The sequence below is a fragment of the Fomitiporia mediterranea genome (assembly GCF_000271605.1).
Source record: "Fomitiporia mediterranea MF3/22 unplaced genomic scaffold FOMMEscaffold_6, whole genome shotgun sequence".
Classification (NCBI taxonomy): domain Eukaryota; kingdom Fungi; phylum Basidiomycota; class Agaricomycetes; order Hymenochaetales; family Hymenochaetaceae; genus Fomitiporia; species Fomitiporia mediterranea.
Window position 1 is genome coordinate 1206844 of NW_006760391.1, and position 20141 is coordinate 1226984.

The 20141-nt window shown below is 31.0% G+C and overlaps 1 protein-coding gene across 1 annotated transcript; it reads left to right on the plus strand.

Moving 5' to 3' along the window:
• Positions 1–15420: 15420 nt before the first annotated feature.
• On the plus strand, positions 15421–15769 carry FOMMEDRAFT_85478 (uncharacterized protein; the record flags this gene model as incomplete). The annotated part of the gene is made up of 2 exons (XM_007266420.1): positions 15421–15593; positions 15655–15769. Coding segments are annotated over 2 exons (288 nt in total), but the record flags the coding sequence as incomplete, so codon positions are not given.
• Between the last annotated feature and the right edge of the window lie 4372 nt (positions 15770–20141).

Here is a 20141-nt window from a genome sequence, read left to right on the forward strand (position 1 = left end):
ATTACTGTTTGTATAATTCCTTAGAATAGTAGTGTACATAATTTTTTTGTTGTATTGTGTTCAACTTAGTCAAAATTACAGAAAAACATTAATTTCTCTATTAATATAAGATATTATCTTATAATTAAACAATAAAAAATTAGACAAGTTAAAGACTTATTATAATATGAAAAAAAAGTAAGAGATCTAAGGCTTGTTTAATAGATATAGTAAAAGGAAAGTGTATCTGTCTGATTTCTAACTAATCAATATTCTTTTGAAAATTCTGTAGTTTCCTCTAGAGTAAGGATAAAATTCAGAGAAAGATATATAAATTATTATATTTCTTTCTTTCACAGTATTCTAAATTTTGAGAGACAGGAGTACTGTATTTACTTTGTTATAAAGGTAATTGTACTCTGATCCCTTATACATTCTCAACCTTAGTATTATAACTATTAGTAAATTATAATGTAAACACTTGTAAACTTCCCTTATAAATGTAATTTAAAGTATGAGTAATAATATTATACTCTTATACTATAAGGAACACTTATTTGTTACTTTATTAAACTAATAATACACTCATTTAACTTGAACTAATACTAAGTGTAAAGTTTCTTAGAATAGTCTTATTTTACTTATTTTAATACTATATACAATATACACATGTAGATACAAAAAATTACAAGAAATTGTAACACTAGAAATGCTAATTAAGATCTGCCTTCCTCTTTCCCTTAAAGAGCTTAACATCTGTATTTACATATAATACAATATGATTAGTAAGACCCCTTAAGACAATAACTCTCTCCTTACAAGTAAGGTTTATAATATCCTGTTAACATGTATTACAATCAATGATACAATTACAGACACTACAGTAATGATAAGATGATTAATACACATATAAACAGAACAGACACAGAACAATGAGACATGTATCAGATACACAATACAAGACATGTATTGGATACACAATAAGTATCAGATACAAGATAATGATACATTGGATGTCTAAGACATACAGACGAATGAATAACATAAAAGCAAGTAACTTAGTAACTAAATATATATCATTATCAGGGTCTACACCCTCATTACTTGTGTGATAACCTAAGAATACACATTCTAACAGGTTATGAGCCTTGCACTCTCTGCTTAACACCTCACATTACTACTACAAGACTATGCTACACTACTTTGCATTAATACTACAAATCTACAATGGACTCACCAAGTACCTGTGATCTCTATACACCAAACGAAACTGTACCAAACTCATCTACACCTTTGAATAACTTGTAAAGGACAAATACAAGTCATTACAAACCTGCCAATGTACCTAAACACTTTGGACACAACATTACACAACTAAAAGACACATCTGGATTCAAGATATGGAAGTATCAGATTAACTCTGCTATTGCAGCAACAGGCTATATGCACTTGTTCACAAATGAACCAAAGCCTGAAGACATTAAGGTTGTGCACACAATCTACACATTAATAATTGATAAAGTAGCAGATCATATAATGGCTAACTTTATACATACCAGAACATCAATTAAAACTCTTATGAGCAGATTAGAAGAACGTTTCAACCCTCATACAGTTACACATAAAGTATACAATGAGTCTTTGCTATTTAAATACAATGACTATGTTAAAAACTTCGGACAAGTACTTGATAAACTAGAGCAGATATATGTACAGCTAGTAGCAGACAATTTAAAACCTACAGACACTATGTATTGAGCAGCTATCTATGCTACAACCCCTCCTGAATATAGTGGTACTATTACAGCTATGGAACAAGCTTGAGACATGTTTTACAATGGAAAACCTGAATCTGAGTATCAACCTATCAAGCTGTAAAGACTTATTACAGTACTGCACTAAGTGTTTAACGATTTTCGCATCAAAAACCCTACACAATACATAAACAACAAGCCTACAATATGCAGACAGGCAAATATGTTTTGTACAAAAGATAAAAAGTACAGAAAGAAGAGAAACAACAAAAATACAAGCAAACCAACCTCTGCATCAAAATGCTTCAATTGCAGCAAATCAGGGCACTTCTCCTGTGATTGCTGGAAGTCACTGACTCAATCAATGCTAGATGCCTGAGCCAAAAAGGCTAATCCTTTGGCTAATACAATAGAAGCAACAGAAGCGAAATCTGTACCAGCAGCAACTACACCATACATGAATGTATACATTGAACAGGTGCCAGACATTGAAATGACAGATGTACTAGCCTCTCAGCAGGCAAATACTATTGCAAATGCAGACACAAACGACCCATTTACTAACTGGGTATGTTATAATAATATCTTGGACAAAAATAACACACTAATAAATAAATATATCCCTAATACAATCAATATAATTGATTCTGGTGCAACAATTCATGCTACACCATATTACTTTCACCTTACAAACGTATGAAATGTATCCCTGGTAACAGTTACACTTGCAAACAAATCAACAGTGACTCTTACAAAGGCCAGAGATATGATTATTGAAATTAAAAGGGGAAATTCAGGAAATACACACAATCCTGTAATTAGCAAAATAACATTAACACATGTTTATTATCATTCAGATTTGAACTTTTCACTTATAAGTCAAGCATTATTATGCAACAACAGTTTCACATTCATGTTCAAACAAGTGGAATGTATTTACAATCAGGATAACTATAACTTCTTATTACTTATTCTCATTTTTGAGAAGTATGAGTTTACTTAGGTTGACAATATAGTTATACTTCCTCTAAAGGATATGTTAGAATGTGTATTCTTAGGTTATCACACAAGTAATGAGGGCATAGACTCTGATAATGATATATATTTAGTTACTAAGTTACTTGCTTTTATGTTATTCATTCGTCTGTATGTCTTAGACATCCAATGTATCATTATCTCATATCTGATACTTATTGTATATCCAATACATGTCTTGTATTGTGTATCCAATACATGTCTCATTGTTCTGTGTCTGTTCCATTTATATGTGTATTAATCATCTTATCATTACTGTAGTGTCTGTAATTGTATCATTGATTGTAATACATGTTAACAGTCCCCTTCAAACATTTACAAGACCTATTAAGTCTGTAAGGTGTTTGATCTTTGGAACATGTAATGATTTAGTTAGGATATCTGCCCTTTGATTGTCCGTTTGAACATACTTAATATTAATAAGTTGTTCCTCAACATAACACTTAATAAAATTGTGTTGTAAGCCAATATGCTTGGTTCTTGTTGAGTATTTTGTTTTGTCTGCTTCTATAGATTTAATTACTGTTTGGTTATTGTAATAAATATTTGTAGGTGTATCAGAGATCTGCAGTATCTCATCTGCTAGGTATTGTAATACTATAGCTTCTTGTATTCCATTTGATAGCACTATTATTTCTGCTTTGTACATAGATAAGGATACTAGTTTCTGTCCTTTACTTGACTAAGATATGAGCAATTCTCCTAAGAAGAATGTGTATCCAGATATTGCTTTATTATTTTCTTGCATCATTCTGTCTGCATCCATATAACCAGTGATATTATTATGATTTCCTTGTCTAAAGATTAACCATTTGTCTTTGGTCCCCTTCAAGTATTGTATGTAATACACTACAGCATTGTAATGTAACATGCTTGGGTGTTTTAAATGTTTTGCAAGTTAGGATGTTATAAACACTATGTCTGGTTGTGTACAATCCACAATATATTGTAAGGATCCAACCATATTCATATACAGTATCTTGGACATAAATGTGCATTCATCCTCTGGTAGATTATTGTCTGTAACTAATTGAGTATTTGGTTGTATAGGTGTTTGTAAATTCCTATTGTTTTGCAAGTTATATCAAAGCAATACATTTTCAATATAATGTCTTTGTCTCATCATTATTGTTTGTTCGTTTCTATTGTGTTTGATTTCTATGCCTAGTAACCAATGTAATTTGCCTCTGTCCATAATTTCTATATGTGATTGTAGAGAGTTTTTAATCATATTGATAATATTATTACTCTGTGTAACAATAGTTATATCATTGATGTGAACTAATAGTATTGCAACTGTACATTTGTTTGTCTTTGTATAGAATACTGCAAAGTCATATTCTGATTGTGTAAAACCAATTGTATTAAGTATTTAGCATAGAGTTTTATACCATTGTTGTCCAGCTTGTTTTAAACTGTATAATGCTTTGCACAATTATAATACTTGTCCAGGTTTTAACTTTATTAAATCACTCAGTAGAGGTTTAATAAATATTATTTCGTCGTTATCTAGTTCTCCATTTAAGTATGCAGATTTAACATCTATTTGATGTATCTTGTAGTTCTTTGAACATCCCCATGCAATAGCAAGTCTTATTGAAGATATGTGTGCAGTGGGTGCAAATAGATCATTATTATAATAATCTTTGCTGTCTTGTTGAAATATTCCTTGTACAACTAATCTAGCTTTTTGTTTTTCGATAGAATTATCTGCTAGACGTTTTGTTTTATATACAAATTGTGTTCCAATAACATTTGCATTATTAGGAGGATATACTGTCTCCCAAGTATTGGATTGTATTAATTGTTGTACTTTGTTGTCCATAGCTTTATTCCAAAGCTCACAATCACTTCTATTGATTGCTTCTTTATATGATAATGGATCTGTCATTATTTCTGTATGTAGTTTGTTAAATTTGTTAAGATAAATCATAATATTTGTTTTGTCAATGTATGATAGACCTTTTGAGTGTTTACTAGGTAAAGTCGTTTCACCCAAACGTTCTGTAATTTTGCACTTTCGAGTAGAGCATCTTAGTTGTGTAGTTTTGTCTGATTCTCAATCAGATTCATTGTATTGTGTGTTTTCTACTAACTTCCACATATTTTGTATTTTCTGTTAGTGATTTGCTTTCTCTGAGAGTGTTGCTTCATCCTCTGTGGATGCACCAAGGTCCTGTTGTAAATGAGGAGCCGTTTCAGAGCAATAGTTTGGGTTGTTGTGTCTAGGAGAAATGTGTCAAAGATGTTTGATTACTCAGGGAGCTTTTGTTTGGGTTTCTGGAGCATCTAATCCTATCTTGTTTCCTTTGGATTTTGTTTTGACATGTGTCTGTCCTTGTTTGTGTACTTGGCAGCAGTATTTGTCTCTGTTGCTAGGTCCTTTGGACTCGGATTTGTTGTCATTTTCCTTGATATCTAACTTGTTTTCTTGGATGTCTTCCAAGTCCCCTTCAATTTGTGAAGGTTTTGCATCAAGGAATTGTATATTATGTTTGATAGTTATTTTTCTATCATGCCATGTAATGTGACCTTTTGAATTATTGTCGAAACCTATCCATTGTCTGTAATAACCTCTATCTGTAATTTTAGATAGGTTTTCATTCTGTATTATAATGTATTGACCAAATTTGTGTATGTTGTCAATACTAGTATTGTGTCTGTATTGTTTATAATAAGGAGTTACATATCCTATTACTCTTCAAGGAGTTCTATTGTGAATATATGCCTGTAACATTGCTGCTTCTGCCTATAAGCATAATGGAATGTTTTGCAAAGTAATAGAGGCACGTATTTGATTAAATATTGTTTTATACATTTGTTCTGCTACTCCATTCTGTTGCAGTGTATGCTTTACTGTTAGTCTGGATTTTGTTCCTTGACTAATTAAGTATTCTTGGAAGAATTTCCTACAGAATACTCTATTGTTATTGCTTTGCAATTGTCTTATTTGTATACTGTGTTGTGTAAATATGTTTGTGCTCCATTGAACATACTGAGTATATGTGTTGTCTTTTGTTTGTAATTTTAATAAAGATACCTAACATGTTGTGTTATCAACTAATGTTAATAGATATTGTATATTCTTATATCCTTCATAAGATATTGGACCTATTATATCCATATGTATTATATTACTGTAGTTTGCACTTATTTCTGAAGATCTTGTTTTTGGATGTGCTGTTTGTTCAATGTTTACTTTTATACAATCAACACATTGTTTTTCATCAAAGTTTGTTATCTTTTGAGATAATATTGTTGTGTTGTTCTATAATAAACGTTTAATATAATCATAACTGATATGACTGAGACGTTTATGTAGATTGTAAACACTGATTCTGCTCATGGAATTTATGTAATGAGTGTTTCTTAATGCATATAGGTTGTTTTTGAGTTTAATTGTTCCTATTTTGTGTTGTCCACAATAAATCTCTGAGTGTAATACACACATTTCTAACCAATCCTTAACCTTTAAACACATGGTTTTGTTTACTAAAGAGAGTAGACCACAACCTACCCCTTCATTTGTGTGTATAATACTGGTACTATTGTTATTAGTAAATAACAACACATTAGTTGACTTAGGCTTTAATTTTAAGAGCTTTATATAATTAAGAATCTTGAGTTACTCTAGGACCTCTTTACTTATTATACTAAAGGTTCCTACAAGCTATACAAATGTTAGTACACTTGTATTCCTTATTATTAAGTACTTACTAAAAGCTTTGTATACTCTCTTATGTAATTGTTTGTATATAGTCTATAAGTACCTTTATACTTTTAATAGTAAGTGTAGAGATACCTTTCACAGAAAAAGTTTCTTGTGATTTTCTCTACATGTTTAGAAAGCTTGTTACTAACATTTGATTTTACTTTCTTTAACATTATTATAAATACTTTAAGTCTACTAGATTGCTACTGTACTTTACAACTACTTAGCTTTATAAGAAAATAGATTATTAGAATACAAAAGACTTTTATAGAATTTAATAAACTTATCTGAGTCTGTGTATTCAAGTTTCTCAACACAATGTTACACACTACTAGTACTCTCTTCTTCTTTTGTGTTACTTCAGCTACAAAGTCCTTGTAATATAAAAAAAGCTGCTCCAGATTGTTATTATTCTTAATATAATACAGTTCCATCTTCTAACTAGGCTTTCTACACTATAGTACTTTGTAGACAAGAATAATTAATTTACTTAGTATCCCTATCAATGTAGATAAGTAATGTATGAGTAGAATGTGTTTCTAAGATGAATGTATTACAAAAGAATTTGTTGTGAGTCTATCTAAGACCTGAACTTTAATCTTTGTGTCAGACTTTAATTTGACTTTAACCTTTGACTTGACTACCTTTTAAGTAACTGTGAGTAGTAATGTGTAAAAAGTTAGTAAAACAACTAAAGGATAAAATAAATTACTTACTGTCTAATTCAAAATTTTTAGTGTCTAACTCATTATTAAGAGAAAAACAGTCAGACTCTGACTCTAAAGCTTACTCAAACAAACTATCAGAATTATTGTCTGAAATTTCTAATACAGTTACATGAACAAACTCTAGCTCAGACAGCTCTTCTGTGTATAACTTATTATTATTAACATTCTAAAGAATAAAGAGGTAAGGATTAGTTTTAGAATGTGTTAAGAGAGTAGACACATACTATAAATTTTATATAACTATCTTCTTTACTTTTTATCTGTTAAGACATTAGTATTAATGTACAAGTATGTAAATAACTTATAACCCTTACCTTTATAGTACTAACTCTACCTTTAAAAGATTCCTTAGAATGTATCTCAGATATAGTATTAGACAGTTTAGACAAATGTTTAGGGTCATGTTTACTTTGAGAGATCTCTAGTTTGTCTTAAGAATTAAGGGCCTAAATATAGATACATATTAGAAGAAGTATGAGAAGAATAGACATAAGTATAGAATTACAGAAATTAATACACCTCTTTAGTAGTGTTCTCCTTTCCTTCTAGTAATAGTTGTAGTAGTACTTCTACTAGTACTAATGTGGCTGCCTGCTTCTGAGAGTGTTCTAGTCTATGTTTTACTGTCTCTATACTTAGGACTTACTAGATAGTCTTTAATTCTATAGCTTCTCTTACTTTCATTAATAGCTTTTTAATACATGTTAGCTTCTCTGTTCCTACCTTGTAATTTTTACCTTCAGACAGTATAGTAAGTGTTTTGAATCAAGCTGAGTAGAGAGTAACACAGTTTTTAAGTACTTACTATTATACTTTAATGTATAATAGTTAGAAAGACAGAAAAGACAGAGGAAATACTATACTTATAAATAGTAGAATAATCTACACACTTAAACACATTGTCTCTCACACAAGTAATATTGTTCTTAGCTAGTTAGTTTTGTATACATTGTCTACCCCTCTTCTTATTATCCTTGTATCCCTTCTAACAGGTAAAGAACAGTCTACACTATTAGTGTAAGTAAGTTAGTTAGTAAAGTTTTGACTAACTTACTTAAATTACTTTGTATAAACATAACTATACCTTCTTTACTGAAAGAAGTAATAGTTCAAATGTAATACATTTAGAATCTATCTGTTACTAACATTTTCCTTTACCTGAATATACTTTTGTTATTAGTTTACTACATTCTAAAAACATAGTTAGTATTAGTAACAGTATAGAGGGGACTCAAAGGCTTAGTAAGAGGACCTAGACTATAACTATCCTACATAACAGAAATACAGAATGTGAGTACTAGAATATAGTCAGAACTTGTAGAACAGATAGAGAGAGAAAGTAAGATAAGAGTAGAGTACATAGAGTAAGCCTAAGAGTATAAAACTACTTAGAGTAAATAAGATCAAGACTACAGAACTAGTCTGATCTTGTACACTTATATATACTAAACTATACAAGAGTACTTAGAGAGTATGAGCTACTAAGAATAATAAACTATAAAGAATAAAAGAAAGGAAGGTTAAAGATAAAGATATAAGGAATGAAGGGGTAAACAAAGGGTAAGAGACTATAGAATAAACAAAGAATGAAAGGGTAGTTAAAGGAACAGAATAATAAAGTAAGGAGGGGTAGTAGTAAGAGTTAGTATACATATAGTTTATAAATAGTACTTCTAAGAGACAAAAGTCCTGAGTTCTAGTACAAAAGAGTGTAGAACCCTTAAAACAGAAGGTACAAGAGTAAAGAACTGTAACATTACCCTCTCTCTAAAATCAATTGTTCTGATTAGTAAACATTAGGCTTAGTTAGTAGTTTAAGTATAGGCTAGAGTAGTAAGGTTTAAAAATCTATAAAACTGAGTTTGTGTAGAGTACTAGGATAAAGCTAATAGAAGTTTTAGATTGTTTTAAGAGTATGAGTAAGGTTCTTAGTAGGTTCCTAAGTGTGTTCTTCTACTAGGTACTCTTTCTAGTAAATAAGGAATTTGAGTTTTCTGTATAATAACTTAGTATTTACTATATACTCTACTTTGTACTCTAGTTTAGAACTAATAAGTTCTAGTAGAGACAGTAGGAGTCTTTATTATAAAGGAAAACTTAGATTATAATACTAAAACAATAGAGCTTTGTTAAACACTGAGTGTATGTACTTCTATGTTACTAGAAGTTAGAGTTTGTAGGTAGAGACACTAACCTTCTTTTTAATAATAAAGGGTTTAAAGTACTTATTGTCTAACTTCTTTATTAAACAATCTAAGGTCAGATTAGTAGCTTCTAGTATAACTTTGTTACTAGGCTAGTAATCCTTAACTGTAGATCTCTTCCAATTATAGTTCTACTTTATAACTTACACTACCTTTTCTAAAAGAGTTTATATATCCTTTCTAGTCTTATATATTTGTTCTATAAAGTCTGTTACAGATTCAGAACTATTGTTCTAGTTTAGAACTGTCTTCTAGTATGAATGTCTCTCATAATTGAGGAAGAATAAGGACTGTCCTGTTGTAGAGTGTTACTAGTTATTATGTACAAATTCTGTTAGAGCTAACTATTTAAACTAGTCTGACTACTAATGATTAATAAACATCTAGAGATAGAGTTTGATCTCCTGATTGACTTACTTAGTTTAACTATTAGTCTGTAAGTAATATGTAGTAGAAAGATTCCCTTAAATTCTAAGAAGTGTATATAAGTTCTGTATGAATTTTAACTCAAATTACAGTCTACAATTATGAATAAGCTTCTGAGGGAGTCTGTATAACTAAAAAACATAATCCTAATAAATGTATACTATACTTTTAGAAGTGAGTTCTGTTCAGGTCAGAACTATATAGACTTACTTAAAGAATTAGTTGACAATTATGTAGATAGTATTATAACTCTAAAACTTAAGTAGTTTACTAATCAGGTCTACTAAGACTTCCTCCTAAGAGTGATTCAGAATCTAATACAAATGTAGAGGAGTCTAAACCTTTGTCTGGTAGGCCTTAGTCTGTTAACACATATTATAACTAGTTACATACTTTAGGATTTCCCTCTACATTCCTAACTACTAGTAGTTCTAAGTAATAAGTTCTTGTGTTTTGTGTTAGCCTAAATGTTCTATAGTTAGATTATTATAATAAGCTTAGACAATGTTCTTCTACAGTTTCTAATCCTTTAAAACATACAGCTAGTCTTTCTAATAAACTTGTTCATCCTTATCCTCCTCCTAGTCTCTAGCCTACTTCTCTAACTACTTTACTATAACCTAGTCCTGTGTGTGTCTTAGAGCTTACTGTATGTAAGTAACAAAGTCAACATTCTTGAATTTGAGTCAGATCTCTTAGATTGTCTCAGATGTAAAATAGGAGTTGTTTAGAAGAATAAGATTTTTGTTATTATTCTCTCCCCTTTTATAACCTACTTGTCTTAAGAGTAAATTAGCTTTCATTATTTGTATTCTAAGTTTGTAAGTTAGTATAAAGTCATAGTCCTACAGTTCTAACATTTAACAAGTCTAGTAACAGTTAAGCTTCTAAGATACTTAGAAGTACTAGAGATTAAAGTGATTACTCTAAATCTTAAACTTTTATACTATACTAAGAAGATATTAATACTACTCCTTTAGGAAACAGACAATTATAAAGAGTTCCTTATTATAGATAGAGTAGTTCTGTTCTGTTATAGAGAGGGATTCTGATTGGAACACTATCAAACACTACTTTCTGTCAATAAACTAGAACAATACTATTCTATTTACAAAGTTAGACAAGTTGGCTTTAACTTAGAACTTGTTTACAACTATTAGAACTACTAATATAAGCTTACTAGTAATAGTCTACTTAAGAGACTCAAACACAGACTACTACTGATTACTCTATTACTAAGGAACATTCTTACTAGTAAGATTGTAAAGAGGCTAGGTAATAGTACTAAAGTTTTAAATAAAGTGTTAGTAGTAGTTTACAAACCTAAGAAATGTTTAGACCTGTTTTAGGTTCTAAAGTTATAACTAGTTTCAAACTGTAGTTACCTTTGTCAGATTTATACAGACCTCTCCTCTACCAATTACAAAGCTTAGATAATCTACTGACTCCTGTGTAAAAGAGTACTTTACTTCTTAGAGAAACAGTTTATTATCTTAGAGTTATTATAGAACTACTTAGATTAGTTAGTAATAATACTTAACTGTCTGAGTAAAGATTAGAATGTTGTTTAGATACACACTAACATACTCTGAGTTAATCAAATCTGTAAGAATGTAATTTATGAATAACTAGAATGTTATAAGTAAGTTAGTTAGTCTAAAGAATATTATAGTCAGTTTGTACAATCTGTAATTAGTTTAGAATACAGTCTTCTACTCATCTCTGTCTTAGATCCAAATATTATTATACTCTTACTAAACATTCAACTTAGTGAAAACCTTAAATGTATACATCTTATTAATAAGCTCCTGAATTAGGAGGAGTAAGTACTTGTTTTTAACAGTACTCTTATTAAGACAATAATAATTCTAAACTGAGTAGAGCTTTCTATCTTTCTTTTTAACAAAGAAGAAAGAGAAGACTATAAAGAACTTTAAGGGTTAAATCTAGCTGTTCTAAAGATTTTCCTAAAGGAACTTGTCAAGCACCTCCTACTTGTCTCTATTAAGTAGGTAGACCTTATAATCCTTAGGTTGGAAACCTTTAGTTAATTCAATTGTATAGTCCTAAAAACAGTGTTTAGAAAGCTAGTTAAATTCTTCTTTACTAAAGACTTTAGAAAACTCTTAGACAAAATCTAGCAGGTTAAGTCTATATATATACTAGAGTAGAGTTGTTCTAAAGGGGTTCTAGACTAGTTCTGTCTTAGACATCTTTTAAATTGACTCTATTCTGTCTTAACTAGAATATGTGTTTATATATTTATTCTAGTTAAAGAAGAACAACTAGTTACCTTTATTAGAACTGTTAGTAACATTAGAAGTGTTTGTATCTACTTAGGACAGTAGTATAAGATAACTATAAGACTCAGAACACTGATTGAATGTAAGTGTTTACTCTAACTAGTTAATAGTAGAGTTGTGAGTCTTAAGCTATTTGAATCTAATAAAGACATCTGTCTTTCTAAGATTAGTAACTCTAAACTCAATACTTTCCTTATGATCCTAAATAGTCATCTATAGTTAGGTAAACTTAGTAATCTAACTATTCTGATTTAGGGTTCTGTCTGTATTGTATACTAAGATTAAAAGTAGAACACATTAAGTAGAAAGGTAGTGTTTCTATACAAAGGTCTTATTAATGTACAAACTAGTATACTTACTGTTTACTAGAGTTATTGTTTAGATCTGGAGAGATTCTAAGAAGAGAGTTAAGAGGACAGAGACTTAGAGCTAGTACTTAGAATATTCTCTAATAAACTACTACTTGTTCTAAAGAGAATGTACAGCTTGTACAATCTTATTGTTTAAGAGAGTAAGTATATGTACTAACATTTCCTTATTAACCTCTCTCTTTCAACAAGGATAGACTCATATTCTTAACTGTGAACTTAGTTAAGATTATCCTTACTTAATACTATAGACAAACTACTAAATAGTAAACAAGGCTAAGTAGTGTTTCAAATGTTCTAAGAATATAGAATACAAAAGTAGTAAGTTAGATTGTATAGATTTAGACTTGGATAAAGTGTGAAGAGAAGAATCAAAAGAGTCAGAAGGAATAAAAGAACTATCTACTTTTGTTTTCAACTTTTTTCTTTTTAATAAATAATTTTATTGATTTACTTTTTCTACTTTTCTTACTTTATTTACTTCTAATTCTATAGTGTCTATTAAATCAAAAGTAACTGTTAAAAAATCTAAGTTATAGCTCTTTAGTACTATATTTACTATTAAGCTTTTATAAAATTCTAGAGTACATAGTTAGAGTTTAGAGGTTTTAAGGTGACTTTTAGATTTGTAAAAAAGGCTTCTTACTACAAATTCTACTTGTTACTTATTATTACTCTAATAACCTGACAGATATACTATTACTTCTGTAAACAGTTCTTAATCTAATACTCTGACTTTCTACAAGTAAAGTATACTCTTTACTTTTAGACTTCTCTAATGTCTATTAGAACAAATTGATTACAAATTATAAGTAGATTAATTTAAGAACTCAGAACTGTTAGAGTTAGACACATGTGTAAGTGTTCTATACAAACTTAATATATTCAAACTATAGCTTAGTCAAAGGAAATAGTATATGTTTTCTACTTAGTGTAAGTAGTTAGTTTTAATATTATTTTAAGAATCTTATTAACTAGTTCTAAGTAAAGAGCTTTTTCAAACATTCTAATAAGAACATTATTAAACTTAAGTATAAATCCTATCTTTTAGGCTAGGATATTAAACTTCTGAAAGAAGGTATTAGTAGAATGTTTACTCTGTTACAGAGACACAAGCTTATTCTATATATTGTACTTCTTATTTAAATTAATAAAGGAAGTATAGAGTTACTTTATAAATTCTAAATACAACTTATTATTCTAAAGTTAGATTAGACTTCTAATCTAATAGCTTTTAATCTAGTTCTAAGCTTAGATAGTCACATTACCTTCTTTTATAAAGGAGAGGACAAATAGAATACAATCAAGGTCTAAGAATAGATTAGTCAAAGTAGTAACTATATATAGTTTAACTTAGTACTAGAAGTCCTTAAAGTACTACTTATTAAAGTTTAAAGGGTAGACTATATACACTTTCTTTCTAAAACAGGTTGTAACTTCTAAAACAATTAGAACAGGTTCTAAGAGAGTTAAAGGTATGTAGTTAGTAAGAGTCTCTTAAATAGAGGTTTATACATATTAAGCTAAGTCTGTTTATAACTACTAATCTAGTAGAACAGTAAGAGTAGTAGTTAGTGTAGGAGAGTCTATGTTTATATTATAAAGGAATTAGTACTAAACTAAAAAGAGTAATAAATAGAAGAAGGGTAGTAAAAGTTTAAAATTTAAAAATGTAAAAGAGTTAAAACAAAGAAAAGAGATTAACACAATAGTAAGTACTAATACTCAAAATGTAAGAGAGTTGTAAGATAGTAATAAGTAGTCTTAATCTAATGTTAGTAACAGTATAGAGAGGACTTAAAGACTTAGTAAGGGGACTCAGGCTACAACTATTCTATATAACAGAAATACAGAATGTAAGTACTAAAACATAGTTAGAACTTGTAAAACAGACAGAGAGAGAGAGTAAGACAAGAGTAGAGTATATAGAGTAAGTTTAAGAGTATAGAACTATTTAGAGTAAATAAGATTAAGACTACAGAACTAGTCTAATCTTGTACACTTATATATACTAAACTATACAAGAGTACTTAGAGAGTATGAGCTACTAAGAATAATAAGTTACAAAGAATAAAAGAAAGGAAGGTCAAAGATAAAGATACAAGGAATAAAGGGGTAGACAAAGGGTAAGAGACTATAGAATGAATAAAGAATGAAAGGGTAATTAAAGGAACAGAATAATAAAGTAAGAAGGGGTAGTAGTAAGAGTCAGTATGTATATAGTCTATAGACAGTACTTCTAAGGGACAGAAGTCCTGAGTTCTAGTATGGAAGAGTGTAAAACCCTTAGAACAGAAGGTGTAAGAGTAGAGAACTATAACAGTTAGGTACAGAGTATCTTACCTGTACACAAAAGCTGTCAAATAGAGGCAGGCCAAGACTATTAGACTATGATAACACTCAAGTAAGTACAAGAGGCTCTTATTGTGTCAAAAGAAATTGACTTACACATTAAATATTTATAATATTAAGTTTATATGTAGTCAGATAGAATTTCAAAATGATTCATACCTAGATGAATTGAAAGAGATGCTTGAAAAGTAATGTAGTGTAAAGTGTTTAGAAACAATAGTATATAGGACTTTGAAGAGAGTTGGTTTCACTTTAAAAAAGGTGTGTGAGACACTTCATCTGCTAGAGGAGGATATAACTTAGGTTTATAGATAACAAGACACACACAAGAGTAGAATGAACTCTTGTAGGCTGAATTCAGGGCATACATGTCCCTACATTATAGGCCTTAGTACATAGTATTTACAGATGAAAGTGCTTGTGACTGACATACATACATGAGAGATCAGGCATAGGCCTTAGAAGGCTTGCAAGCAGTTTGTAAGGCATTCTTTATACAGGGCAAACAGTAAGATTTCTTATTATAAGCTAGAATGAATTGGTAACACTTACAGTACTAAGATATTCTATCCTCCCTAGTATTACTGTAGACAGAATTGTGGACTGTATGATTGTTAAAGGTTCCTTCAACACCAAACTCTTTAAGACATTCATTAGTAGTATACTAGAGTACATGAATCCATTTCCCAGACTACAATCTGTCTTAGTAATGGATAATTGTCTGATCCACAAGTCCCTAGAAATCTGAGAGATGGTTGAAGCAAAGTACATAGAGCCTAGGCTCTATACCTAGATTATTTGCTAACAAAGAGAATAGGGGTGTCAGGCTTGAATATCTTCCCTCATACTTACTAGATTTCAATCCTATTAAGCAAGCATTCTCTCTTCTCAAGGTACAGCTGTGTTAGGAAGGTCAAATGCCTAGGGCAGAATCAGGAGATGACTACAATGTTTATGAGCAACTGTACTAGCAAGTGTACTCAATAACATCAGAGTAAGTATAGAGTTTCTTCTATCACTCAGAATATCTTTAAGCTGAGTATGTAAATTAACATTCAAAGGAATAAACATACTTTTGCTATGAAACCTTAGGCTTACAGAACAAAGGAGAGTACTGTACTTTGTGTTCTCCAATCCTACATTCTACAATACAGACTGTGCAAGTCCCTGAGCCATGTAATCTTGATCCTATAGGAACCAAGTAAAGTCAATCTTGTCAGGAGGATCCATTCTGGTAGGATCTACTCAATCAGATTAGAGTAGAAAGGTGGTTGTGTGAGGGGAAGGAGGAGAAAGTACAAGGGATAAGAGAAAGTAATAAAGTAACTATACAGTAAATACATTTCCCATACTCTGTACAGAACTTTCTAGAAGAGTCTACATTAGGTTGTACTACTTAGTATGTGCCTTAAAAGCACTCCTCTCATTCTGTTTGCTACATTACAGTTGTCCACATTGTCTACTCCCCTGTGCCCACTTCCTGTCATCATCACTATGTTGTCCATCCCTCTAGACAAGCTGTTTCAAGTTGTCTCAAAAAAAAAAGTTCCTTCCACTCACTCACTCTCTTCAACTGTAGAGCATATACTTGCTGCTTACTATAATGAAACTTTCATGATTCCTGAAATACACAAGTTACCTTAAAATGTATGAGAAGTAATTCACACCTTGATAAATATCTCAGAATTGCCATTTTGCAATTATAGTCATAGGAGACTCATACAAGTCCTTAATACCCTAGCATCTCTCCTTGTGTCACAATCAAGGGGAGAGGTAGTCACTGTTGGCTACATTCCTACAGACAACAATTGAGTTGTTCTTTACTTTAGAGAGAACAGATTACCAGATAAGTTGACTGTAGTAGAGAACTACTTATAACAGATATAGGGAATCCTCAAGTCATTACAATCAACAGTAGATTGAACAGAAGGTGAGAAAACTCCTGAAGATAATGCTGTCCCAAGTAATCCAACACTCAAACTTTACCAGCTTTACTATATGTTCTCTAGGTATTGTATAAAGTGGTATTATGACAAGGTAGTAATGTATAGTATGTATGACACACTAATCAATGCAAGAGCAAGCAAGGAGGCATGAGACAAGGAAAGTAGATGTCCTCCCAAGCTGCCAAGTCCTACAAAGCTATACAGGTCATACCCTAGGACCATTCATCCACCCAAAGTGACAGACACACAGTAGGAGCTTGTTAATACTCTGATTCAGGTTCTCAAACATTATTAGCAGTACACTTTTGAAGGCAGAGACCTGATAGATGTTTTGGAATCATGTTTGGTTGCAAACAATCTGGTGAGGTGTATCAGGGGAGGAGTTGTATTTTTGGACAATGTTAGTATGTATTATCAGTTATTATGGCAAATTAACCTGTCTGACAGACCCATTCTCTAGTTTATAAGTATGTACAAGCTCTGTACAATCATCCCAATCAAGACAGGTTTTAATGCATAGTGGAAAAGCTATTAACAATAGATGCAAGCATCCAACAACTGCTCCTACTTTGTGAATCAGTGACGTGCAGATTTATACTTGACAGGGAGTAGCTCAATGTTGTGCATACTGAAAGTCATGTTAGGCATATCAACTATGACTTCAGGAGCAACCTGCACATCAAGAAGTTATTCAAAGATTACAGGAAAATGAGTTACAATGACTTTATACAGAAGATGATTGAATTCAAATTCGTATTCAAAGCTGTATAGGCTCTGAACATTCACACAGAATGCACCATCCTTGTGTATTACATCAAGTACAGGATCAAAGGGTACCCTTACATTAGAGTGTCCAGGCTGTCTTGTGTTAGTTACTACCTCTACTTTAATTTGTATAATGAGCTAGCATTGTTACACAATCTACTGCCATATTACACTCAAGGTTTGCATACTCAAGTTTATTTGTAGGTTGCACCTCTAGTAGCTGAAGTGCATTTCATCCTTGAAACCATGGAGCAGAAGGCAGAGCTTTTCTTTAGCCAACTGATGGTTAGGGGTGAAAGGCCTTGTACAATGTCTGAGAGCAGTGCTACAACAGTTTCAAAGTCAGGTGTTGCTATGCCTTAGGATGAGGCCTGTGTAAAGGGCCCTTTGTATGTATTACACATTTTCTATTTTATCAAGCTAGTACTGACCTGTTTCTTGAAGGGATGTCCTGCCTCCCAACTGAGACTGCTATCATACAGTATCAGTTGAGCTTTGCGTTTCACTGTGTGATAAGTTTTTATTTTATATGATCAAATGTAGGATATGATGTATCTTTCCTTTTCTCTGTCACATTTAGCCTTTGAATCCTTTACAATACTGTAGTAGAGTTTCCTGCCACAGTAGCACTTTCTCTGTGTGCCAAGTACTCAACTACTTGACAATGCACTGTCGCCCCTCCAACAGGGAGACTCTTATATACTCTTTATTGTTGTTGATGCTATCTACTGCCCTGTTGTATGTACTTCATTAAGAACAAGATGCTCTACTGTGTAAGAGTGTGCTTTTGAGACAACTAAATGACAAGGACTCCTGAAGTCTAAAGATATAAGACTCCTGTCTCATACTGTTTATTACAGCTATAAAGGAGGTCTACACATGCTGGATCATAATTTACAAACTGTTAAGGTTCTGAAGTTGGGGACTAAATAAGTAGTTAGTGTAAAATTACCTCAATAACAAAGCAAATACAGCACCCCTGTCTCTCAAAATTTGGAAAAATATGCAAGAAATGAATAAAATAATTTAGGTGTCTTTCTCTGGATTTTATCCATATGCTGGGGGAGGTTACAGAATTTTCAAAGGAATATTGATAGATTAGGAATTAGGCAGATACACTTTCATTTTGTTATATCTATCAAACAAGCCCCAAATCTCACACTTTTTTTCATATTATAATAAATCTTTATCTTATCTAATTTTTCATTGCTTAATTATGAGATAATGTCTTATATTGATGGAGAAATCAATGTTTTTCTGTAATTTTGACTAAGTTGAACACAACGCGACAAAAAAATCACGTGCACTGCTATTCTAAGGAATTATGCAAACAGCAGTAAATCGAAGGGGGTTACGTTCCTCATGCTTAGGAACATTCTGAATCGTTCGACTTCCGAGAATAGAGAGAGATATCAACACTTTTAGGTGAGCACTTAAAGGCGATACACATGCTTTGAGCTTAGAATCAATCGAGGTGGCTCATGTTTTGCATACTGTTTACAGCCGTTTTCAAAATTGTTGTCACACGCGCGATTCGTGATTTTCGTCACACTAAGTACACTCAAATACAAAATCTACTATATCTCAACTAATACTTAACCAAATTATATGATCTAAGTTGTAAAAATTATGTTTTTAAATTAAATTTCATATTCCAGAAAAACTAAAGTGAAATGAGCAAAAATTGAGCAAGATACAACACAAAATGTGAGTTTTCCCTATATTTCATGTATATGAGTTTTCCTGGCCCCAAAACTGATTGTACAATACTATAAGCTAATCTAAATGATGAATATTACTTTATTATTAATTTACATATTGAATTATAACTAGGGTACAGAGTATACATATAAGTATAATACATATTTAAGTTTGCTAAAATTGAGCATTTTCCCCTAACCTCTCTACACTCAGGGAAGCTTATCCTGAGTACTATTTATGTTTGTAAATTCACTCTAACCAAAACATATCAGATATGAGCACTTTTATAAGTTATAGTATAGTTTTATAAGCTAGAGAAGTACTGTCAAAGTAATATGTATAATAATGACTTACTACTTAATCTAGACTAGAAATCCATGCTAAAACTATTAAAAGTGCTTAAAAATAGTCTAATTTATTTGGAATGAATTTATAAACATGAATAGTACTCAGGAGAAGCTTCCCTGAGTGTAGAGAGGTTAGGGGAAAATGCTCAATTTTAGCAAACTTAAATATGTATTATACTTATATGTATACTCTGTACCCTAGTTATAATTCAATATGTAAATTAATAATAAAGTAATATTCATCATTTAGATTAGCTTATAGTATTGTACAATCAGTTTTGGGGCCAGGAAAACTCATATACATGAAATATAGGGAAAACTCACATTTTGTGTTGTATCTTGCTCAATTTTTGCTCATTTCACTTTAGTTTTTCTGGAATATGAAATTTAATTTAAAAACATAATTTTTACAACTTAGATCATATAATTTGGTTAAGTATTAGTTGAGATATAGTAGATTTTGTATTTGAGTGTACTTAGTGTGACGAAAATCACGAATCGCGCGTGTGACAACAATTTTG